The following is a 25881-nucleotide window of genomic DNA, read 5'->3' as shown; positions in this document are numbered from 1 at the left end:
ACAGAGGAGACAGCAGTTTGTCCGGGCCATCGACTGCTGTTTGGCCTCTTGGAGGAGATCATTGGAGATCGATGCTGAGAAGCAAGATCTCCCTGACCCGGACTGTCTGATGGCTGAGCATTGACTCTGATCTCCTACTTTAAGCTGCTCCCAAGCTGCTCTGTAGTGTGTGTGTGTGTGTGTGTGTGTGTGTGTGTGTGTGTGTGTGTGTGTGCGCGCGCATTTGTGTGGGTAAAGAATAAATCATTTGGCCCAACTTAAAAACGTACAATCACCTCAATTACCTAATCAAGCTGCAAATAAACAAACAAAAAAACCGAAACCTCTCCAGTTTTTCTCAGTTGTGCTTTTCCCCCCCTGCTAAACAGCATTTGAGGTCATCATCTTAGAGATGTAAAATATCCACATTTTACGCCTCCAGCACACACATAGCATCATTAGCATTCATTAATGTTTTTTTCCCTCCAACGATCACAGGATAAATGCTTTCATTTGTTTGTTTTTTTGTGTTTGGTTTCTTTGCTCTGTTTTGTTCTCTACCAATGGTGGAGATTCAAAGAGAACCCAGTGAAAATCAATAAGGAATCGAATTGATAAGTCATATTGCTAATGCAATTCGAATCGCTAAATTCTTCTTCATTCCCATCCCTACTCATGCACATCTTTATTTTATTTTATTATTATTATTTTTTTTTTAATTTGTAGGAATTTCAAAGACACTTCTTTCACCTTGTCATTATAGGATATTGTGTGTAGGATTTTGTGGTGAAAACTGAATTTAATCCATTTTGGAATAAGGTTGTAACATGACGCTGTGTGGAACGAGTGAACCACAGTGAATTCTTTCCATATAGACTGTATCTACGAGTAGGTCAGCGAGGCTATAGTTAGGACAAGCTCCACTGCAATCAGACACTGGGGTTCAATGATGTCAGTCCATTGTTTGTTTTCTAGTAATTAACAGTTGCTGGGAAGCTTTTGATGCTGGATTGTCATCATCTCTATTCACTATTTTCTCTTCTCCATGTCTTACCTCACTGACTACACACTGCTCTACCCTCCAGCTCACACACACACACACACACACACACACACACACACACACACACACACACACACACACACACGGTGACAGTTGAAGAGACAAACTATGAAAGGGACTAGCATGATCAAAAATGACTAAATTCATCTCAAAATATATGGAAGTAAGTAGGTAAATAATGTTAATGAGGTCGGTGGGTTTTATATATCTTTTTCCTTTGGCTTCTTAGTAGGAAGGCAGAACACTGGAGTGTATTCTTGCCGGTCATGTTTACTGACATAGGCCAACTCTGAGCTGAAACCCTGATATTTAAATATCTAGATACTGACTAATGAGTGAATGTTTGTTTTGTTAAATAGGGGTATATTTTTTGTTTCGGCTCTAATTAAAATAGGTTTTTAAATAAAATTGCATAGCTTGATTACTCTGCATGTCTTAAGGGATGAATTTATAGAAACAGACAAAAGGATGATTTATTAAACTCCTTATTCAACCCTGGCAAAGTGTGTATTTTTAGTGTTGCACTGTGGAAAACACTTTCTAAATGAAATGTTTTTAATGTGCAGATGTCGTCTTAAATGTCTCGTCTGCCTCTTTGAGAGGTATGACAAAACATTTCAGAGTTTTGTTTTGATCTTTGTACTCTCCTTCATACCTCTGGCTGTCGGTGAAGAATGAAAAATAAATCCAGGTGTATCACAGCATCAGGACTCTGTTAGATGTATCACGGTAGCAATAAAAAGCAGTAGAAATTCCCAGTGGAGTAATGGAGACGGAGTTTGGTGGTAATTATGTTTTCCCCAGATTTTCCCTGCCTGGTGTCGGATGATTCGCTTTGGGTTTTGTGTGAGCGTACAAATGGATGCGTGATCCAGTTAGAGTGCTGGGGGACTGAGAGACGGCGCTCTCATTTAAGTTTACACTGGAATTTATGATCCCGAGATGCATCGAGAGCTAATTTAGAGCAGCGGGAATGAAACCTATAGACCGGGGAGCCATGATTCTTTCATTTCCAGTATTAGAGAACACACACACTCTTTTCCAGACATGCACGCACGCACACACACACACACACACACACACACACACACACACACACACACACACACACACACACACACACACAGACACTTGAGCTGGATGTGGCAGACTTTTTGTTTGTCTTGAGCTGATGTCTTTTGATTGAATTTTTATTCTCTTGCATTCACTTTCTATTAGTTTTAGTTCCAGTTTTGGTCTTTGCCTCTGCAGAAATTGAGCAATATGCTCAATTTTTTTTTCTTCCACTTTCCGTTATGAATCCAAACCAATTTTAGTCAATAAATACTCTTTATTGGACTTTTTATTCAGCATTTTATTCAATTTATCCTCTTCGCTTGCATCACAGCATTCCTCTATAAATGGCAAGACTTAAAACAAAGCACAGAAAAGCATTTTACACAAAACCGGGATCACCTACCTTCCTGTCAAACTCCATTTTTATAGATGGATGTAGACATCTCACTTATAAAACTGTAATAGCACTGTAGTGTTACACACACTGAATTTCTACCATTTTTGTTACTGAGCATGTTTAGCAGATCTCCTAAAGTCAGCTTAAACCTGCTTGAATACAAACCTCTGTCTTCATCTGGACAACCAAGGGATGCTGGCTGCACAATCATCCGTTTAGTGTCATTTTTGTGTGCATTTCATCTCATATTTAGACTGTGTAACATCTGCAATTACACAACTCCTTTTCTTTTGAAGTTCCATATATTAACGTTCACAGCTTGTTAAATTGTGTATGCATTATGAAACAAAAACCAGACTCGTACCTTGTTGCAGAAGGCCACTACAGTACCAGGTATGAACAGTCACTCTTTGACAGAACTATATGGCATGACAGCCAGCAAGTGTGGCAGCGTGTGTTAAGAAATGTACTTAAGTAATCAGGATGAATTCATTAGCATACCAACAAGTCAGTATTCATTTTATCCAAACCTTCCCACTAAAGTAGATCCAATACCTGACAGAATGCGCTTGGAAATGATTGAAAATTAATCTGGAAGGATGTTAATAATTGATTTATAATTTGTATAATTTGTTAAGCAGAAATGCCAAACATGCATTAGCTTAGACTCGCACGTCTGCTTTTTTTTTTATTTGATACTGAGCATAAAATGTTTGGATTTTGGAGGTTGGTGTAACTAAACAATGAAACTTGTTGAAAGACTTTTTGGCTAAAGAAACATTGTCTAACATTTTGTAGACCAAACAGTTTTTAGATAATTCAAGAAAATCCCAGGAGGTTAATCTGTTATTTTAAAACAAAAATCATTAGCTGTGGTCAGATTGTGTGTTTTAACAGTTGTGTTTGGGGGCGGCAGAGTACTACCGCTCCCTCAGAGCTCATTCTTCTCATGGCTTTTTCTCAACTGACTATACAAAATGAGCCTGCATATTAGTCTATACATATTCCGCAGGGCATTCAAGAAGACAAAGGAAGGAGGACTGGAGCAAGAGCACCAGGAAGCCTAAAACACAGAATCCAGGAGGGGGGGGGGGAAGAGAAATATAGAGAGTGAGTCGAAGGGTGATGAAGGCCAGGCCCTTTTGTTGAGTGCTCAGTCGGCTGGAATAAAGTAGTAAGTCAGTTTCTTGATGGCGAAGGGGTACCAGGACAAATCACCTCGACAGAGGAGAGCGAAAAGGGCACAGCAGAAGTTGAAAGATGAGGGGATGAGAATTGTAATAGATGTTCTTCGCTATTTAGTTCAGGTTCATGCCTTTTCCAGCTGCCTGGCATCTACAGAGATAGACGGTAGTCTGTTGGGGTCAAACTGAGCCGTCAGCTGTGGTTGTAACCTCTTTGACTGTCTGAATTGAGGGTATTTTTCCCTCCAATTATCTGAGTTTCTTTCCAGCCCTGATCTGTACTCAGGGTTAGGTATACAGGGAGCGATTGACGGAGTGTATTCTTTATATACAAACTATTGGGATAAACTGCTGTTTCTGTAGAGAGGGAGTAGGTGGAAAATACATACAGCTACTGTGTGATTTTTATAAAATGCTGTTCAGCCTTAAACTGCTCGATATAGATAAATTAACAGCCTTTAAAAAAACTGCTAAATCTGATTTGACTCAGAACACCTTATTCGATCTAGGGACTGGAGGGCAAACTCTAAGGCAGGGTACACAAATAACGTGCCAAGCCTTGGTGTATGCCATGTTTGTATAACTCTCATGAATTAAAAAAAAAAATTTGGTCAAAAGAAAAAAGGTTTAAACTTTTCTCAGTTTAAGTGAACTTTTTTAATGTTTCTTTCATTTCTCATTGATTTAATATTGCAGAGGGGCACTAGGAGAGCAGCAAAGCTAGTTTTAAAGAAAGTGATCCAGATCAGCATCAAAAGTTAATGAGTTCTCGCTTTGTTTGGCCTCCACCTCTCCTGCAAGTTTCTCGAAACTTGGTTTAGTGGTTTGTGTATAAACCTTGATGTTTCTCAGCCTCTGCTTTGGCAGAAGAATAATATTAAGGCTGAATCACGTATTGTGCTCATAACAGATCTGCAACTGAAGGACACAGGATATTAAAGCCTTTGACAAAGATCTGTACAGAAACGCACAACAAATCAATTTCAAAGGATCAGATCAATTTAAATGTTATCCATACTCTGACCTTTAGGTCTCTTTAAGTTTTTACTTTTGACACTATAATGCTGTCGACCAGTGATGTTAGAGGATGAGAGGCTCTCTTTAGATTGCATCTACAGGAATAAAAAGACTAAGGTCATTATTAGAGTTTTAGCTCTAATGTCCAACTTGCTATAATAAGCAAAACTCTGAGAGATCTATCTCACTATTTCTTAATTTTTTTGGTCAAAAATATACCACAAAAGTCCCATATCACACACTTAGTGTTTCGGAAGTGCTAAAAATGTCTGAGGAAGGCAGTCTTGCCTATCGAGCCCCCGAAAACAATTCCAACCAGAGCTTAGTGTGTAGATTTATGTGTGGATTTGGGACTTCAGCTCACCATCCTCTCCCTGGCTTCTCTTCTATCTTCTAGGTGGCCTACCGTATGAGTTTAAGGTAGTAATCGCGGGGAACCATGAGCTGACCTTCGATAAGGACTTTATGGCTGAGCTGGTCAAGCAGGATTACTACCGATTCCCCTCAGTGTCGAAGCTCAAACCAGAGGACTTTGACAATGTCCAGTCGCTGCTCACAAACTGTGTGTACCTGCAGGACTCAGACGTCACCATAAAGGGATTCCGGATATACGGGACACCATGGTAAGAGTGCCACCTGTTTACTTGTTTTTTTTTTTTTTAATGACTAAAACTGCTCTCCTCACTGTCTGCCCAGCATAACCGCTGAGTCACGTTTCTGTCTCATCGTGCTGTGGATCCCTGAGGTGACAGTATGCCTTCTCCAAGTCTGTCAGTTTCTGGCTGCTTTCCAGCTACTCGCTGCAGTAACTCTGTAGTCTGCTGCACGCTCACAGCAAGGGACCTCTCGTACATGCAGAGCGTTATTCCCAGAACGCACATTCCTTTATGAGCTCAGGACCTTCGCCTGCACCTCGTGCTTATGTTACACCGGTGTTTTGACACAGGGTTAAGTGATACGTGTGGTACCAGGACGCTGTGAATAGCCTCTCAGGTGTGGGAGTAATGCTGGAAGGGGAGCACGTTGGGTACAGTGATGGTGTGAGAGGCGTTCATTCAGCAGACGACTGCAGAGGGGAGTTCTTCTTACAGTGAGAAGTGTGTGCGCAAAGAGTTGAGGATGAAGAAAACTCTCCTGAGATTACTGCTGAATCTACTGTTGTACTTAGTAGTAGCATTACACTGTCCCGTATTTTTTTTTTTTATAAATATTCATATAAAGCATGGATTTTTGCACCATGGAAGTAGAAATCCACACCAGATAAGGATTTGTTATGTGCGTGTTTTATTTTAATACTTATATTTCATATTTTTAAAGAATGCTATCATCCATTCGCTAATTGATTTTAAGAATTTATAGTTCTCTGGAGGAGATCTTTTAGGAAGGTGAAACTTAAAACACACACACCATACATAAAACCTGATTAAGCCGAATGGTAAAGCAAATATATTTAATATATGCTATATTAAATGTACATCTATATGAAAGCAGCCCCATAACGTACAACCTGCAGTAAATCTAACCATCGGTCATCTCTGCTTAAAACATCGCCACACTCATCCACCCTTGAGTTATTTTTTCAGTGATTCACTCCATAGAAATGTCCATATGTGTCTGTATCTGTTAATCTGATAATTAACTAATTATTTTAGTCTTAAATTAAAACAAATTATCAAATTAAATCTAATGAATCCCAGAAGCTGCAGTTTTGTCCTGGTGATCTTGGACCACTGCTCCTTCTTTGCCAGTATCCTGTGTCTTAAGGTCCTTTTTATTGAGCTATCTGATCCATTTGCCTTTGCTTGATAAGCCAAATAGAAAGAAACCTCTGTAGCTCAGTGTGAGCTGCTGTCATCTCCCAGTATCTGAACAGTCTTGCAGTCTGACCTTGGCCCGCCTGCACTGCAGCTGTGTGTCTTGCTGTGTGACAGTTTAGGCTGGAGCTTTCCCCGTCCTGCTGTGACTGTCTCTGCTCTCTTTGCACAGCAGACCTAAAATAACTATTGAGGTCACACGTTCATCCTTTAGCGGCTATAATTAGCAGGTTTGCAGCCTGGCTTCAGAAGTGGCAGAGTGGCAGGGAAGAAGCGGGGGCAAAACGCAGCATTCCTCAGACATCACAGGAGCAGGAAGATGAGATTACACTCTTTTTTTTTTCTCCCCTCCGTCCTTCCTCTATTCCATCCCTCTGTTTGAAAGGGGAAGGATGCTACCCCTCCCCTTCTCCCTGGTGGGTGTTTAGTGTGAGGCCTGGTAAATGTCTGTTGTGACAGCTGGGGGTCTCGTGAGAGGCCGAGTGGACAGCTTGGCCTCCCCCCCCACACCTACTCCTGCTCAGCTTCCTCAACTCCTTCACACCCATATGCCACCGTGGCCTGAGGTCTGGACTCCTTGTCCAGTGTGAGGTCTCACTTAGCCCTGCAGTGACCCCTCACTTCATCAACAGCTCGCCATCTCGCCGCCTGGGTGGCCGAGCCCCTCCGAGCCTTCAGCGGTCTGCTGCTACAGGCCGGGACCCGACAGCATCACTCAGGAAATGTAGCGTGTAACAACCACCTGATAAATGCGGCTCGGGGTTCAGTCGTCCTCTAAGCTGCTGCTGCTGCTACTGCTTTAAAAGCAAGTTGATTATGTTTACGTGAGTGAAAACCTGATGTGAAATGAATATTCAAACCTGAACATCCATCAAAGCAGTCAGAGCCACAATAAAGATCTTTGCAAAGAAAATGGGTTTTTTTTTCTAAATGTCCTGTTCAGGTTGTTACAGAGTAAAAAGCTGAAGGTGCACAAGCAATTTGAAAGTACTCACTGTAAAGAAATTGACACTGTGCTTCTGGCTCTCTTCCGCAACCTTCCTTCACACCCAACCATTTTCAGCAGCTAGCTGCCCTCCCTAAACCACCTCCTGCTTTAACGGGTTTCTTCTTGTTAAAAGGGAGTTTTTCCTTCCCACTGTTGCCAAGTGGGTTGTCTCGATTGTTGGTTTTTCTCTGTATTATTCCAATCTTTAATTTGCATAAAAAAGGTCCTTTAGGCAACTGTTGTTGTAGTTTGGCCCTATACAAATAAAACAGAATTGAATTGAAGTGCTATTTATCAATCTTTATTTGTCACTATTTTCCAGATTTTAGATAATTACATGTCTGAGCAGTGAACATTTTCTACCACTGCAGGTTGTCCTTGTATTGTCTGAACTAACCTCTCCAGTTTTGGGTGGTTTAACCAGAGAAATTGTTTTAATGAGCATCTGTTTTCATTCATTTTCTTAACTCATTCACTGCCATTGACGTCTATAGCCGTCAATGGCAGTGAATGAGTCAATGGGTTTAACTCATTCACTGCCAATGGCTGGCAGTGAATGAGTTAAATGTCCCTGAAAATACAGTTTGTGGTGTGTGTGTGTGTGTGTGTGTGTGTGTGTGTGTGTGTGTGTGTGTGTGTGTGTGTGTGTGTGTGTGTGTGTGGGGCAACTTTTAGTCTCATGATAAATGCCACTAGCCTTTTTCAGAAAATCATGCCTTTTAGATATTGCAGTTTTCCCATATATGTTAATAAATAGTTCATTTGTTCATATCCCCAGTGACCTATTTTAAAAACACGTGAAATGTAATAATAATAATTATTATTATTATTGCTGCAGCAGCCTTGTCTAGTTAAAATATATGTATTGTTAACGACAGGTACAAAAAATGATCGAAAGGCAGTCTGCATGTTTCTTGTGATTTGAACTTCTGTTTTCAAAAGCTTGTTTGCTCCGAGAAGAAAAACCTGATTTTTAGTTTTTGAGTCCACTTACCACTCTCTGCATGTAAGATGAAAGAGCTGATTGTTTTCACTTTGAAGGCCTGGCCTGAAAGGAGACGCTACCGGTAGACTGCAGCGACAACTGCCAGCGAGCGCCAGCCAGACTCTGTCTTTCTCTCTCATCATGGTCACCTAAATGCACAGTAATGGCAGGTTTTGTAATAAGGCTGGGTTGAGATTCACAAGTCCGGAGCGGAATTAAAAACACGACATTCATTTAAGGTTATCGCGTGTTTTGTGAGCAAATGCTTTTGCATATTCGTAGTGTTTCCTCCCTTAAATGAAATATCTACTTTACAGTATTGCAAGTTGCCCTGTTGTCATCCGTTCTCGTAAAGTATAGCCAAACTTTTGAGCGTTTGAGCCGCCATGTTTCCTGCCAGGTAAATGACGCTCTGCAACATGGTGACGTCATTCGGGGCGACTGGAATCGATAAGGGAATCGTTTGCAAAAATGGCAAACAATTCCAAGGAATTGAAACAGTGGGAACCGGTTCTCAACAAGAACTGGGTTTTGATACCCATCCCTACTTAATATTTACTATACAGTAATGGACTTCTATACATTTTACATCAGATTAAAACTTTCAGTGTAAGATTCAGATAATTATTTATTAAAAGCTAGACATTTTAAATGAGAATAAGAAAGAAAAGTATGTCTTTGTGCCCCCTTTTCCTGTTAATGCCCCCCTGGCTAAACTTTGCTAGAGCCGCCCCTGCACAGTTACCATGGCTGGTAACTGTGCAGGTCTTATTCATGAAAATGAGATTCTACGACAGCATAATCCGTTTTCTATTTGTCTGCAGCAGGTCATTAGGTTTCCATTTGCAGTGAAAATATTTGGATCAATGACTGAAGAGCAGCTATCTGTTTTTTAATTAAGTAATATTCCCACACAAATGGATTCAAGTTTCTAATCTCCTTAAACTGAGAAGTAAAGTTTGTTCTGAACTCAGCTCTTCAGGGATAAAGGTGGATTTGAAAAAGGTCGAGCTTCACCACTGACATAGCTTTGTGGTTGCTTAATTATGGGGTAAATTTTTGCTGGCAACTTGGATCGGTCAATTAATTCCGCTAGAGTATCTGAAAACCAGCTATGAAGGAAAAAATGCCCCAGATTTTTGATGTGTCTCCCGTGCTGCTCGTTTTATTAGTGAGGGGGGAAAAAATGTATTGAGAGATGAGCAGAGATGCAAACTCCTCGCTATCATGCAGCTCCAAAGAGAAGTGAACTCTCTGTGAACTGTTATTTTTCCCACTGATATTCTGAGATCACCCCCCTCACTCTGCCTCTGATTGACTCTGACATCAATTTTTTTTGTTTTTTTTTACTTTTACCATCTCACGTACTCCTAACCCCTACAGGTGAAAATCATTATTAATAGTTATAGTTGATGTGTGTTGGTTAACTAGCTGTAGGAGTTTGGGAGGTAAATTTGTAACATAAGTCTGTGCTTTACTGAGAGGCTATAACATCTTGGCCTTCTGCAAGCTCTGTGATTTTTAGAACCACTGTACAGGTTTTATGTACTTCATAGTATTTACAAGTCAGCATGTAAAGCAGAGGTATTTAAATTCTGCCCTTAGACCCTGTCGGCCTTTTTCTAGCCACAAACCTTTCTTAGCTTTTCTTCCTCACTTCGGTTTCTTTACCGGACTTATTTTAGAATGAAAGATTTAAAGATTGAGCTATGAATTATAATTCATTCAATCCTTTTATTTCATTTTATCAGTATTTAGTTATAAAATTAAGTTTCTCTTCCCTTCTTGACACCATTTCAGTAAAGTCAAAAGAAACTGGCTGGCCTTCATAAAGTTGAATTGATCCTTAATCTAAGAACTCCTTCCTGCCATTCTCCTCCCCTAAACAAAACTCTGTAGTATTTGCTGCACATGTCTTTTATGCGAGAGAGAAAAAAAAGTTGACCAGAAAAATCTACAAAATAAATTCTTTGGGTTTTTTTGCTGTCCTGTGGGTTGAACTATTTCCACTTGTGGCTGAATTAAGGGTTTGAATTACAGTAACCTCCTTGAGAACAACGAAATGCAGCTCCTGAAACATGAAAAGGAAGATGGTGAATAAATGTTGTACAAATGTCTTCTATAAGAAAAGATCCTTGAGCTTTCAATGGCAAAGAAAAAGGGGGTGATGTATGGAAGCGATTAGCAAGAGGTTACACAAAACATTTCTTGTGAAAGTGCTCTTTCTTTGTCGTTTGAGCTCCTGATTATTATTTTGTAAATTGGCCTTTGAAATGATCACACCTGCACTTTCCTGGGTGACATCTACTTGCTGATTGTTCGGTTCAGCTGGAAATCAAAGCAGCAGCTCCTCGCAGTGGAGAAGCTGAAACCAGGAACAGTTTGAATTGTTTGATTAAAAGATTAGCTTTGGTGATTCTTTAGTCGTCAACGTCCTTTCTGTTATTTTTTGTCAACCATTTGCATTTTGATATCCGCTCTATGAATGCAACTTCTGTGTTACGAAGGACAAAATGTTGTCAGCGGATGCCCACATGTCCGTTACAGTGTGTTCTAAAACAAACATGTTCCACCTCTTTCCTGTCGTTATCAGAAGCTAATTTTATTTGACTTGGTAAACACTCTAATGCCTCGTGGCTGCCGGTGCTGCGTTCGGAACATTTTGAGTAAAGCCGTGCTCGGGCCCGGTTCACTCCTGTTTGGAAAAGAGAGGTGATTGGAGTGAAAGCAGTGTACTGTGAAAGACACACAACTCGCACTGTTTAATGACAGATGCTTAACAGACCGAATAGCTAAGCCTCCCCTCCTCGTATGTGCACACTGTGGAAGGATGAGCGGGCTTCTGCACCTTGTCAATCAAAACTCTTTAAGAGCAGCTGAAGGTCTCGTGGAGCTGGACAGTTTGGGATTTTCTTCAGATGAGGTGTTTATGCTCCGGGAAAAAAATATTTTAACTAAACAGAAAGTTGTTGAGTTTCAGAATTTGCTTTATATTAATCTACTTTTTAAATACCAACATCATTTCCATTTTTCTGGCCTCTCTAAACGGTATAAAAGTAAAGTCCCGTTCCTGCAGTCTTGCGGATTTTGCTTTAGGTTTAAAAACTTGAAATGCTAAGATCTGCGCTGAGACACTGAAGAGCAAAGACTTTGATTCTGCCTTTTACCAACTACAGATCAGGCGTTATATTTGGACAGCTTTTAAAGTATGAACAGGGTCTTTTCTCTGTGTGAGATATAATTGAATAATTTAGCGCCATTAAAATATGTGGCTCTGAAATCTTGGCGACATTGTAGCTACTTACAAACTAAGCCTTCTTGTCGGACGCTCTGTTCCTTCAGAGGTCAGCACTGTCATCAAATGGAGCTTTTCAGCTGCTATAAAATGTCCTTGCTCGCTCTGAAATATTCCGAGTGACTTGTTTTTTCCAGGTTTTTTTTTTGACTGTTTGCTGTATTGTTTTGGGTTCTGTCAGTGTTTGTCAGGCTAAACAAGCTGTTTAAACATAATGTTGTAGCGGTAGTTTTTGTTTTAAATTAGAAATGGATCGTCTTCATGCACCGCGTGATCAGCGCACACATTGGTAGAGGGGTGGGTCGTGCATTCAGACTCTGATAAGCTCTGCTCGCTGTAGAGACAGGCCTGTTTTGTGATTCTGGACTTGACCACAACTTAACTCTTTGGCTGAAGGTTAAACTGTTAGTTATCCTTGTGTTCTCTCTCCTTTATCCTCCCAGCCCTCCTCCTTCTGCCATCCACTTTAGAGTGACTAGGTTTCTCCTACTTTTCAAATCTGCCCCCCCCCCCCCCCCCCCCCGTTTTTTTTCTTTTTCTCTTAATCTTGTTCCTTTTTTTCATTTCTCCTCTGTTCTATTTCATTTTCCCTTTTCTTCATTCTCCCATTGTCGGTCTTCTCAGCACTTATTCTGTTAACCAGCGAAATCGCAATCAAGGTTTGCTTGGTATGTTCAGTAGCAAATCAGTGTGTGCCAAGTGTGTGCCTCCCAGAGGTGGCAGATTAAATCCGACTGCCCTCATTTGACTCTCTGATGCACACCTCAGGGAAACCTGGAGGGCCAAATGCAGATTTGTCATTTGCAGATTTTAGCTGTATTCATGTATTCATTTTTCACTGTAAAGGTCAGCCGTGTGTGTGTGCGCGTGCATGTTCCTCTGAAGTCATTTTTGCCTCCTCTCCCCATCTCCCCAGATAGATACTCTATACAAACACCCTGACCACATACTTTTGTCTGCATTTGATCCAAAGCTTTTTACTTTTTACTGCAAATCGTTATGCTACAGATTACATGTTAAACAATACTGTGTTACTTGACTTTGTTTTAAGAGAGAGCCTTTCTAACAACAGTTTGGTTTCTATCCACCTCTTTTTATGCACACCTTGATCCGTCCTCATCTGCTTATCTAATGCAAGGCCACAGAGGGGCTGGAGCCTGTCCCAGCTGTCGTAGGGCAAGAGGCAGGTTATTACAATCTTTAATTGGTCCTTAAACCAAAAAGAAGGCTGAAAATCTGAAAATAAAAATGCATGTTAGCTTAATTCGGTGATTCTAAATTGGCTGTAGTTGTGAATGTGTGTGCACATGGGTTGTCTGTCTTGTCTGTGTTAGCCCTGAGATAGATTAGCGGCCTGTGCAGGATGTGCTTGGTAGCTAGGATAGGTTACAGCCCTGCCAGGTTACAGTATAGCAAAACTGCACAGTGGATTTATTTATATCAACTAAATAACTACAGCACATCAACCGAAATGTGTCAGCAGTATCAACTTTACTTTGGACTTTGATCCTAAAGTCCTACATATACCACAGTTCCCTCGCAGTGTGACGCTGAATTCTCCATTTAACTTTTATGTCTTCTTTTTGTCGAACTAGCTTTTCCTTCTTAGGCCCAAATCCATCCTTATCGGTTGGGGAGGTCGTTATGGGCCAAATATGCAATGTTAAGGATTTCATCATTTCTATTAACAGCATACACTAATTGGCACTTAAAAAACTAGAGTCATGTTTCTCTTTTCTCTCTTTACAACAATTTCCTCACAGTTACGCAGTTATTTCCAAACTTTAGTAAGGTGAGTGGAGGCAGTTTTAACTTGCGCTATTTTCATTTGTCCACGTCAACAAGATCTGGCATTTGTGTTGGCTGCTTTTAGCTTAATCACCCCTAAGTCACCTCTCTGTTGGCGCCAGCCTCTGTTAGTTTTTGTTGGCCGTCTGCCCACCACATACACACAAAAAAACACGCACGCACACACATGTGGTGACACACTATTTTACCTGTCAGAGTGAGAACACATCTCCAATGAGGCAATGGGCCCTGATAAATGTCCGTCACCAAAAAGTCAAGGGCTTCACAGCCGTTCTGCCCTCTTTCTTTTACTCTGCAGAGACCTCACTCAGTGAAACTTTCTGAACCTGACGCGTCACATTATGCTCAAACCACGCAGTGGTAACAGCAATTTAAACACTTCATCTCTGTGTAAATGCATGCCAATGGCTTTGGTAATTTTTTATCCAGAAATTCTTGTAATGTCATAGAAAACAAATGGATGGAAGCAATATGTCTTAGAAAATTAATGTACAGCTGTTTGATAAACTACCTCATAAATTAAAATGCAAATCATTCTCTTCTCAGATTTCCATGAAAAAAAAATAACTTAGCTACTAATCTCAGTAGCTAACCCCTCTCACAATGGGTTAAAACAAGTAATGTGAATATAGAATAAGACTGTCGGAACCAGCAACCTATGAACATAAACTCACGGTAACAGTCTAATACTTACCAGGGTTTAAAGACATTTTATCTTTAATTTTAAAGAGTTTAACCCATTCAATCCCTGTTGCAAAAGCCCTCTTTGTCTTTTTAGCATCTAAAGCAATTCATCAGATTTGACTTCAGTCTCAAGACTCTGATTCTTATAGTCATGCTCTTAGTTTCCCTTTTACTGAAGTGGAGCGATTCATTTATTCTTTTTTTTTTTATTATTATTATATTAAAGCCTATACATTCTGTTAGTACTAAATTCCTTCTGAAGTTTACATTTAGTGTAGTGCAAAAAGTTTACATAGAGTTAAAAATTAGGTGACCATCTGAAACTGAACTATACCGACAACTTTTATATCTAAGGATCTAAAAAATCATAAATTTTTACCCAGACTACAGACTTCCAAGTGTCCCATTAATTACTGCAATATTTCAGCTCATTAATGAGCTAATGATTTATTGATGTTCAAATGGTGCCACCTTAGCTTAATGGCGCATAAAACAGAAATCATCAAGCATCTGTTAGCTGGGCTCTATTGTGGTGGATGCGCCTGCTGTATGTGCGCACCCATGGGTGCTACTACAGCTGCAGAGTTACAGAGATGCAGACTGTGTGGAGCCTCCTGCAGCTGGTGTTGGAGGCAGGATGGGGGCATCCAGGTTAGCAGCTGTGTAAAGTGTTTCCAGTGTGTGCGTCAGAAGAGTGAGTGAGAGGGTCACTCTCCACATTATAATGGCTTCTAGTGTTTCCTTCCAAATCACTCACAATATACATACACATGCAGGCACGTATATTTGTCAAATGGGCATTATGCAACAAGAACATCAAAAGTAAAATGTGTAGTGTACTAGGGGAAAAAAGTACAACTGTAGTGCACATCCTCACAGCGGTGTGTTAATACAGGCCGACTAAGTGTTTTACGTCTCTCTGACTGCTTCTGGTTGCACCTCCCATCCCCAGCCCAAGGTGAGCCCCCAATATGTCAGAAGGAGAGTGATGGGTCTTTGCAGTCGTTTAATAAAGCTCTCCTCCATGGCCTCATGCGTATCAGTCACCGGCTGGCCAGGCAGAGGTCTTCCACGCAGCGGCCGGCCGCTCCATCATACACTCGCAGGCCTGGATAAAGGCTGACACAGCCAAAATCCTGCTCTGGATCTCTGGGCTAAAGTGCAAGATTCACTTGGAAAAAGAAAAGATAATCCATTTACTCTGGCTTTCAATCTTGTCAGCTTGTTAAGTTTCAAGTTTGCAGAAATAAGATCAAGTTTTTGTTTGCAGTGAAATCACAATGAATTTCATTCCAGGTGACAGCTGTTTTACTTTAACATGGCATAACTTAAATCTGCTCCATGAAAACGCTGGCACGGCTGCCAGATTCGGTGTAGAGGTTTACAGTTTTTCAAGAAGAAACACTTAGACATTTATCTAGTGTCATATCAGAATCTCCCAACGGGGACAACAAGAAGCCCGGCTGTCTCCATCTGCTTTGATCCAGCCCATTTCGTATCCAGACGCTGTGGGAATTGTGGTGACGTTTTCTTGACACTTGTGGTGGATCCAATAAAAGACACATTAGTCATTTAGTTTGGTATCGATTTAGAAGCCTCTCCGGACATCAGGTTTTGGTTTGTATTGACTGATTGTTTTTGTTATTTTGGATTGAAGCTGTTCTGTGTGTCTCTGGTTGTAGGATTTCTGTTTACATCAGAAAATCAGTTCTGTTAGAAATGAAAAAATATAAAGTTAATGCATAATAAACCAAAGTTGCCCTTGATTTTGATATTTAGTGTCACATTTTCCCTCCTTTTCTCCAAGGATGATGAATAATTTCAAACGTTTGCTCTGTTTATGTTAGCGGTACAGTCATGAGTTAGCTGTAAAGCGGGCAAAAAAAAAAAGTGTTCTGTGTATGAAACTAATAATTTTATATTTTGCTGAGCCAAAGCTGTGTTTCGTCTCTCATGGTGTAGCAGACTGTTGGTGCTGCTGAGGTCAGGTTGCTGTTGGTAGTGTGGACAGGCTCTGGTTGCAGAATGCGCAGAGCCTGTGGCTGGAAGGTAATTGTTCCTGACGGTTTGCTGGTGTGTGTGTTTTTTCAGAAAGTGTGATAGCTCGGTCCACACTATCCGAGATGGCAGTGACCTCATCCCTGGGATAGAAACTTCCTCCTCTTCTTAAATTTGTGAAGCCAAACTTAAGGAAAATAATGCATCTAAAATGTACCTGAAATATAGAACACAGTCTCTACTTAAAAAAATGACATCAATCCGCAGAACTGCCTGCTATGAGTCACCTGGCTCTTTTCACCTAATATGGTTTCCATCTTTTATGTGGAAGCCCTTGATTTTTTGCACAAGGGTGAGAAATGCCATCCATCTGTGGCTGTGAGACACTTAACAGGAGGTGAAGAGGAGATGCATCTCATCTTAAGCTAAATTTGGTTGCGTTGACAGAGATTGATGTGTTTCTTGGACTCATTTTCATTTTGTCTGTCTTTCTGATCTTTAATAAAAATATAACCTACCAAAAGAAAAGTTTGCATCCTATATAAATATATCCATTTTTTGAGAACGTGTTTTTCTGGCTTTCTGTGTCTCTCGTTGTGAAAGAGTAGTAACCTACTCAAGATGTGCCCAATATTCCACCACATGACATCTGTGACCTTAAGTGGGATAAATGATTGAGAAAATGGAAGACTGGATTGTGTTCACTTATTTCTTCTGTTCCACAAATATTTATTTGCTATAAATTTAATAAAAAAAATGTGTAATAATCTGATGTATTATCTGGATTCATGCTGATAAATATGTCCCATGTCCCATCCACCCAGCGATGGGTGGTAACTGTAACATCTGATGCAATACATTGTAATTTTGCATTCAGGTTGTCAGTGTGTTTGCATGTGTCTCCATATCAGATAAACCACCAAACTAGACGAGACTAGAATAGGATTGAACACGTAAATTCACGTAAAAGAAAACTACATTTAAAAAAAGAAAACAAAGAAAACAACACAATAGTTTCTGGGTAGGAAAGTGTTAAGCTGGATGTTAACAACCAGCAGCTGATCTTGGTTTGGAAAGCTAAAAGGCAAAAAGAAGTAGCAGTGATTACTCCTCTGCAGCCTGTCGTGTCTGACCTCCAGGGTCGGCCTGTTGCTACAACTCTGACCAGTAAACAAGAGATCTCTGAGTCCGTGTGACTTGTGTTTACAGCTCAGGTTAGTTTTCGCTGGACCGAATTCATCAAGGAACTTTCACGCTGCATTTGAAGCATTTTCTGTCCTCCCTCCCTCACTCTTTTTTTGCATATATATATATATATATATATATATATATAATTGTGATTGTGATTAAATGGACCTCTTTGATGAAGTTGTTCTCCTTAGCTCAGCATCCCCAAAGAATTTTTCACTGTATTTCAAGAAGGTCCTGTTCCACTTGTCTCTTACAGAACAGATATGTAGAGGTCAACATTGTTCCTTTGTTCTGATGAACACACTGGATCATTCACATGAGAGGAGCGTGCAGCAGTTAACTGCTTCACCTACAGTATATTTATTTTTCTTCAGACATGTTTAGCCCTCTGCTGATGGCCTTCAGAGAGATGGTTCCCACACGTTCATACCTAAAAGGCCTCTGAAGTGCGAGTTTCCTATAGATGTTCAGTCATTGTTTAAAAGCTCTTCCGCTTCCTCCCCTTGCTCTTTTCCTTTTCTCCTTTCTACTCTTTCTCCTATGTCAGGACGAGATAAATGCATGAAGGCAGGCTTCCCCCCCACCCCCCACCCTTTTTTTAAGACAAAACTCTGAGAAGCAGTAGAGGAAATTGAAGGAAAAGCAAAGGAGAAGCAAGGACCAGGGAAAGTGTCGAGCTAAATAAATGGGGGAAGGGAGACTGTTGGCGGGGGTTGCCTTTCAGCCTGTTTCACAGTGGCTGAGTACCTGCTTGTATCAGGGGTTGGGTGGTGACCTTTGACCCTGGGATTGGCAGGCTTCAGTTGGAGCGTCAGGTTTAATTAGAAAGGCACACCACGCAATGCTCTGCAGAGCCTCTGATCCTAGACTGCTAACCCTCAGATTCAGGCCTGATCGGGCAGAAGGGACAACAGATGCATGTAATGAGTAAAAAATACACACAGAGCACGTGAGGTCATCTGCTATCAAAGGCCCAAGAGAACAACTGGGCAGCAATTACATTTTATCAATATTTAATCAAAATGTATCTGGTTCTCATTCTTGAAACCAGTATATGTAGAACAATATAACCACTACATCATAGAAAAAAATTATCTTGTTATATTCCTGTTATTGTCTTTCCACATTTTTAGCCTTTACAGTGAACAGTGCTTTCTTCACATGCTTTATGCAAAGCACACTCTGCTAAATTTACTCATTTTGTCTTTAGGGTTTCGCTTGTTTAGCAGCATGGCTTCTTCACCTGTCCCTTACGCAGTTTCCCACTCAGTGTGTCAGATGTTGAGCTCCTCCTCGGCCTTCTATAGTAATTACAATACTTGTACGAAATGTAGCCCGTTTACAGCTCTGGAAGCCATGCTCAGTGAATTGGAGACCCAGCTCTGCATGCACGCTTGAATATCTAGCAGTGGCTGCTCAAAGGAGGTCATCTGATGGTTGTGGTTTTGTCTGTATTATTATAAAAGCTTTACCTCACAATATAAAGCACCATAAGGCAGCTGTTATTGTGAGTTGGCACTATATAAATAAAACTAAACTGAATTGAACTGAACTGAGATGGAAAGAAAATGCAGAAGGGAAAAGGGATGATGGAAAAACTGTGGCGGTTGAGAACAGACAGTATAGTATTCTTATGGTGCTAGCAGAAAGCCCTATTATGACCTGTTTTGTCCAGCAAGCTAACGTGTTGAATTGTCTTCTGTATGCTCCACTTGGCTGGGGTCACAAGGACTTGGCTCTTGCTTTTAGCACTGAGTTCCTCTAACCTGAAGCCAAAGAGTGTCCGTTCTGATTTAATGTTCGTACATGATTGCTGGTTTGTGAGCTGTAACATAACGACTGTTCGCCTTCTCCACTCTTTACTTAATGATGATGGAGTAGAGATGAGTAGACCATGTTTTTATTGTCTTGCTGCATTTCAGCTTAGGTCCAGCATGCAGCTGCAGATCGCCGGTCCTGTTTGCATCAGGAATTGGTTTGTGCTCGTGACAAAAAGTCCTTGGTTGTTCTCAGGGCCATGCAGGCCCACGGCACAAGTACCAGCAGTAAATGCACTCAGGCTTACTACAAAGCTGTTTGCCTTCATTATTAGGTAATTCTTTTGTTTTGTGACAGCAAATGTTCAAACATTCATTCAAAATGGATGACACATAAGCAAACCCCTTAAAATGTACTTCTCCACCCTTCCTGTGTGTTTTTGTTTTGTGTTTCATGGAAAATTGTACTTTATTGTGCATCTGCGTCATTCTTAGGTTTGTGATCTGTATCTGCCTCAGCTGTTAAGCGACTGTCGCTGTTACTGGTGTCTGACCCACAAACTTTTCCTTTTTCCTGCAGCAGCTGTATGGTGCACTGAATTTCCAAGAGGATTATTTCAATTAAACAGGCTGTTTGCTGTGTTTGTTTTCTCCTGCAGGAAAGTGTGGCAGTGGTTTGGGTTTTTGTTTTGTTTTCTTGTCTTTTCCTAGAGAGAATAGTGAGAATCAGCCACATTAAGGAATAATGAATGGGTTGGTTGGCGATTTGGAGCCTATGAGACAAGATGGTTGTTTGTGGCTCCAGCATGCAATCATGCAGTGTTGATTTACAGAGTGTGCACGCATGTTAAACGTGCACCCACCTGGTCAATCTATTAGATGATTTGTTTTTGTTTGTTTGTTTGCTCTAGAAGCACCTTAAAAGAGAAGAGGACTGTACCCCAGTGCAAGTAGAATATAGAGATACAAGACACAGAAGAGAAGCTTACTGAAATAACAAACTAAAAAACCCAAGACATTTGTCATATCTAGCCTGTAATAATTTTGCAACTCAGGTATGAGTTAAAGTGCCCAGGTCACTCTAAAATACATGAAAAGCTGTTGAGAGCTTGTGTGTTTAACCAGCTTTTGCAGTACTTGCATCTGTCACGACAAAGTCTGGCTTGCACACAGGTTTACTGGGAGGGATGGCCAAGTCGGAATGTCTTAATACTTTTCCCGCCATGCCTTATGCACCATCTGCAATATCAGCACGTAATATTAAACAAGTAGTTATATCCATTGTCAGAACATTGTTTGCAGTGCAAGTGTTGTTAGGGAAAAGGATATAAAAGGCTCCAAAAATAGTGATACTAGCTATAAACTAGAATCAGAATCTTGCCGAGAATCTTCATTGTCACAGGTACAATGAAATTAAAAATGGTCCCCGATCATTGCATCATCCCTAACGATATCAAAATATAAATAAAGCAATAAAATTCAATAATAAAATAGAATACTTATCAACAAACATTCACATACATCCCCACATACATGCTTCAGTTAGCGCATAGATTAATACAAGAGTGGCGTGATGGACATTTTTTTTGTAGCAGTATTCAGACGTGTTATTGCAGTTGGATAAAAGCTGTGTTTGAGTCTGTTAGTCGTTACGCTAATTGCTCTGTACTGTCTGCCTGAGGGCAAGAGTTCAAACAGGGAGTGGCCAGGATTTGAGGTATCTTTTATGATGTTTTGGGCCTTTTTAAGACAGCGGGTGTTGTGTAGATCTTCCAGTGTGGGGAGAAGGCAGCAGGTGATCTTTTGGGCGGTGTTAGTGATCCCTTGGAGTGCTTTCCTCTGAGCCACTGTGCAGCTAGTGTACCAGATGCATATGCAATAGGTTAGAACACTCTCAGTGGTGGCTTTGTAAAAGGACTAAACACGTATGTTAACAAACGATGTGGGAGATGTGATATGTTAATTGTTATATTTTGACAGTAGGAATATGATAGTAATGAGCAAAAACATAAGAATAAATTATTTGGCTGAAGGAGGGGGGGGAAAGTAATTTCTTCATGTTTTTGTGTTAGTTACTAAAAATTCCCATCTTTTCCCAGTTCCATCATGTCTGTTAGTCCCTAATGACTTTTCACAATGTGTGTTGGATTTTGTCTTTCATTTTGACCTCCAGTCTCAGCTAGCTTGCTACACAGTGACTTTGGCTTGTTCACAGTGGAAGTGGAATTAGCAGCAGTTAAGCGTGAGCGGGGCTCACCTTCTCCTTGTCAGTTTTGGCTACCAAGGTGAAACTGGCACAGTTCACAGCAGCACAGGTAGAAGAATTGCTTCACTGTAGGGTGCAGTTTTTCTAAAACATAAACCTTTATTCTACACTAAAATATTTGTTGAGGCATTTATTTAAAATTGTTCTTTTAGCCCTGCAGTCAGAGGTTTAAAGATACGGTCAGAATAAGAAAGAAAGACAGGGAACCTGGAAGCATTGGCAGTGTCTTTTTAATTAAACCAGGGAGAGATTGTTGTCAAGCAAATGCAGCGAGAAGGGGTGAGGGATGAAAAGAGAGCCAGTGTTGGGGATACAGCGGGGGATTAAAGACAGTGAGCGAGTGTTACAGACCCCTGGCCAGCTTGCTGCTGTAATGAACATTAGGGCTGCGGCATAAATTTAATGACCTGTGAAACAAACAGCGTGGCTGAGACCAGTGCCTCTGAATGCTAAGTGGCTCTATTATTAATACCAGCTCAGAGATGCCACTGTGTAAACACACTGTTAGTCTGTTTCCCCTGTGAGGCCCGTTAACCACACGGCGGTCATGTGATGGCACCGCACCCAGCTCACCATGGCTTTCTGAAATGGGGTCACGTCTCTTTGTACCTGCAGAATTAATGGCACGTCGCCCATTAACAGCATACCTTCACTAACTAACAGGATATGAATAGCACTGCAGCTAATGGCTGTGCGGGTTAGTCACCTTGATAATAAATAGCTTAGCGATGGGGCAGGTGAGGATGCGGTAATAAATGGGTTCCATGAGGCTCACAGTTTAACAGGTTAGAAAATGCAAATGAATAACACAATTTGTCTCCCAGTGTGTTAAAAGATAAGTGATTCCCCCAGCAAGCAGTCTGCCAAAGTTGAGGTTTTTTTTTGTGATCAACATTTTATTGATTTAAAACGGGGTTGGGGGGGGGTACAGACATATACAGCACAACTGTAAACTGCAGTAGCAAAGCAAACATTAGCAAACAAGGCATAGGGACAGCAAAGAAAAGACACAAAAACACAATTATTGCCTCTTCCAGGAGATAACTCTGGATGAGAAGATTTTCCAAGCGTCAACAGTCGTGGGTCGAGCTTTCAAAGTTGAGTTTTAAAGATCAATCAAAATCTTTTTCTTTTTTTTGAGGGGGGGGGGGCAGTGTTAAAATAAAAAAAACTTTTAAAAAACTTGACAGATGTTTTGCAGTAAAAAGGAGAAATAGCTCAAGAAGTGTTAATTCATTACTTCTTGCTTGCTATAAAAAAAAAACAAACAAACAATATCAATAATGTGGAATTTACGTATAATAAAAGACATAAAAAAAATCAGAAACGTTTTATGCATTCTGAAGGAGGACAGTGTAAAGAGCAAAAGGCTTTCCATTACATGTTCACACTGACAAAATAACCAGATCAATATCTTCCTTTTTTTGTAACCTGTAAATAAGATTAACATTTGAACAGAAATATTAGATTTAAAGAATTTCTATCTGATACACTAGACACAAAACATGTTGGGGATAAAAAGTCATGGTGGCAGTTTTCTTAGATATCAAACCTCTATCCTCTCAGACTAGAAGGGACCTGCTGCAGTGGTTTCATTTGTTATTCCTTTTGTTGGGGTCAGGAAGTTGGGAAGCAGGTCTGGAGATATGGGGTAGAGGTTGGAAGAAGTTCTGAGTCTGATTACAGGCGATGCAGGCTTAATCAAACGATCCAGCACAGCAGGGAGCATAGAAGTGACTAGAAGAGCCCAGAGCTACCCAGATGTCTAATACATGATGAGGGATACATAACATGAGGAGGCTGCTCAAGGCTATAAAATGCAATCAGAATTGCCTGGATGGAAGCCCGAGATGGCTCAACAACCGGCAAGGGAATAAAGGCAATCTGTCAGCAGACGGTCCTCTGGTCACCCCCTGAACGCGACCTCGGGCTACCTGTTCATACGACAGAACTGGCTGCTACTTCATAGCAGCTGCCATCATTATCAGCGCTGTAATCCTGGTTAAAAACTGGGTGCATGTATGTGTCCGGATCTGCCCATCTGTTTGTTTTTTCGCTGCCGTGTTTGTCCTGGTGTATATGTGTGTGTACAGTGGCAGTTCCTGGGCCCAGCAGGACTCCATCTTGTTTTCTGTCCCATGCTGTGCCTCGCGCTATGAGGGGATAAATATTTGAAAAGCAGAGGAAACCCTGTGTCCCCAGCTGCCGAGGCCCGAGGAGTGGCAGACCTGCATTAGCTGCACTTTTTACCACAGTGTCTTATTTTTTTCCCACCTGAGCATAGACTTCAGCTCAAAGTGTACCTTACTGTCCTTGCCATTATTGTCTGCAGAGCTTGGTGTGAAAGGTCACAAATCTAAGTGGCAGCGCAGCTGAATTCAACAGCCATAAAAAGCTGAAATAAATAATAAATACCATCAATGACAACAAGTCTGGACACGGCCCTGCAGATGCTAAGTGCTGCAAGGTTTTTGATAGAGTGAAAAAAGGTGCAAGCTCCACTGAGTTTTCTTGCAAGTTGTAAAGGAAAGAAAACATGAATCATTTAAGATGGAGCGAAATGTGAAAGGATGAAGCAAAGGCTCAGCCAGTATGTTACTTTTTCACAGTAGCTAGTCTCTAAAAGTACACCACCATCAGGTTCGGTCCTTTGTATGAAAGTTCACATTAGTGTGTGAAGATTACACCTCAGTCTTCTCACTAAAGATAATTAAGCTAAGTTCTGGTGTCTGGACAAAAATCTACTCACTTTTTGAAATGGAGTTGGTTTTAATTTGTTTGGGTTTCTTAGTGCTAAAGAAACGACTTTCAGTAACTTATTTATGCACAAGGGGGCGCCATAGTGGGCGACTCTGAAAGTGCTTTTTTGTGTGCGTAGTTCCAGTTGAGGGAAAATTTCCACTTACACGAACAACGATATTTTAGACAATAGTGCTTCCATTTTTGTTGAGGCTGTTTTTTAAAGCCTCTTTCGTGTTTGAACACAAAGCTAGGCCCATAAATAAAAAATGCCATAAAAATAAAACCGTTTACTGGCTTGCACAGATACTGACCTGAACCACATCAAACACATTTGGGATGAACTTCTCCCTGATCTCCCACCATCAGAAACATGCTAGGTTAATCCTCTTATTCCTATGGCCTTGACCTAAGGAACTGGCTTTAATCTAAATTTAGCCCATGAGCTTTTTATGGTGACTTCCCACTTCCTCTAATTCTTATTAGATGAAATTAATATTCCATTGTCCATATAATTTTAGCCATCTAATTTTTTGGATTACTGTGTAAACATTTTTATGTATTTTCTTTTTTAATTTATTTTTAAAAGTTTAGGATTCAATTAGGAAATTATTCTTAAAGTGATATATAGATAATTAAAGCTGGCCTCACTAGACACGCAAATGTAATATCGTTAGCTAATTTTAACATACAAAAAAATGAAAGAATAAAATTCATCAAATTTGTTATTTCACTCTTTCACACACTTTGGCTTTTCCCATTTGGTCTCCCACCGTGTGGCCCATGAGGGCGATGTGGATTGTCTGTAGTGAGCCATCAATCACAGCAGTAACGACAGCTCTGTAAACAGAAGGGCAGCCTACCGACTGGTCTCTGCTCGGCTGTGATAGCATTCACTTTGTCCCGCATTCACTTCCCTTCCTTCCTGCTGACCTCTGCACAGCTTCAGTAGCAAGGACAGGACTCTGCTTATCTCCACTTGCTGAATTTAGACCCCCAATGGTGGTGGTAGGAACACACAGGTGTCAACAAGGATGTAATGTCGTAAATAAAAAGGTGAGAAAAGTGTGACCTCTGTTTAGTTATCAGGGTCAGGCAAACAAGTAATAATGGAAGGAGAAGTTAAATTAAGGTGGAGTATTTGCTAAATTAGTGGCAGAATTTAGGCTACGTCCACACAATAGATTTGAAAACGGCGTTTTCATGTGAAAACGGCGTTTTCATGTGAAAACGCTCCGCATTCACGCTATCGTTTTCAGTTGTTTTCACAGAGTTGTGCATCCACATTGAAACAGCCGGAAACGCTTACGTTCCAGTACTGCGCATGTGTAAAATGCACGACGATTTGACCTGCCTCATTTCTGTCTGCTGTTTATTCACTTTCCGGCTCTTTGAAACGTCGCAGCAATGGGTCGAGGAAAAGCACCGAGTTTTTTAAATGGACTAACAATGAAGTGGAGTTGTTGCTGTGAGTAACACAAAAGTACAAAGTTGCAAAAGCGAGTGAGAATTAAAGAATTTGAAGAAAAGCTATCTGGAGCATGTACAAACTGATATTAATCTTTAATAGGGCTGTCAAAATTGAGAGCAAACAAAACAACTGCTGTATAATACCCTCCGCTATCTTAGTTTAATTGGTCACTTGACTGCATCACATGA

The 25881-nt window shown here is 40.7% G+C and overlaps 1 protein-coding gene across 3 annotated transcripts in view; it reads left to right on the top strand.

Annotated features, from left to right (window-relative positions):
• Window positions 1-25881, top strand: part of mpped2a (metallophosphoesterase domain containing 2a) — an 82337-nt gene that overhangs the window by 33139 nt on the left and 23317 nt on the right. For 2 of the 3 annotated variants that reach the window (XM_004575140.6, XM_004575139.6), the window contains one exon: window positions 5094-5319. In XM_004575140.6, the coding sequence (XP_004575197.1) occupies window positions 5094-5319 (226 nt within the window). Of the gene's footprint in view, window positions 1-5093; window positions 5320-5392; window positions 7773-25881 lie in introns of those variants that run through there. The other variant, XM_076885369.1, reaches the window with a different exon arrangement.

This window comes from Maylandia zebra, linkage group LG1, assembly GCF_041146795.1.
Source record: "Maylandia zebra isolate NMK-2024a linkage group LG1, Mzebra_GT3a, whole genome shotgun sequence".
In the NCBI taxonomy this organism is placed as follows: Eukaryota; Metazoa; Chordata; class Actinopteri; order Cichliformes; family Cichlidae; genus Maylandia; species Maylandia zebra.
This window is presented reverse-complemented; position numbering and strand designations above follow the sequence as displayed.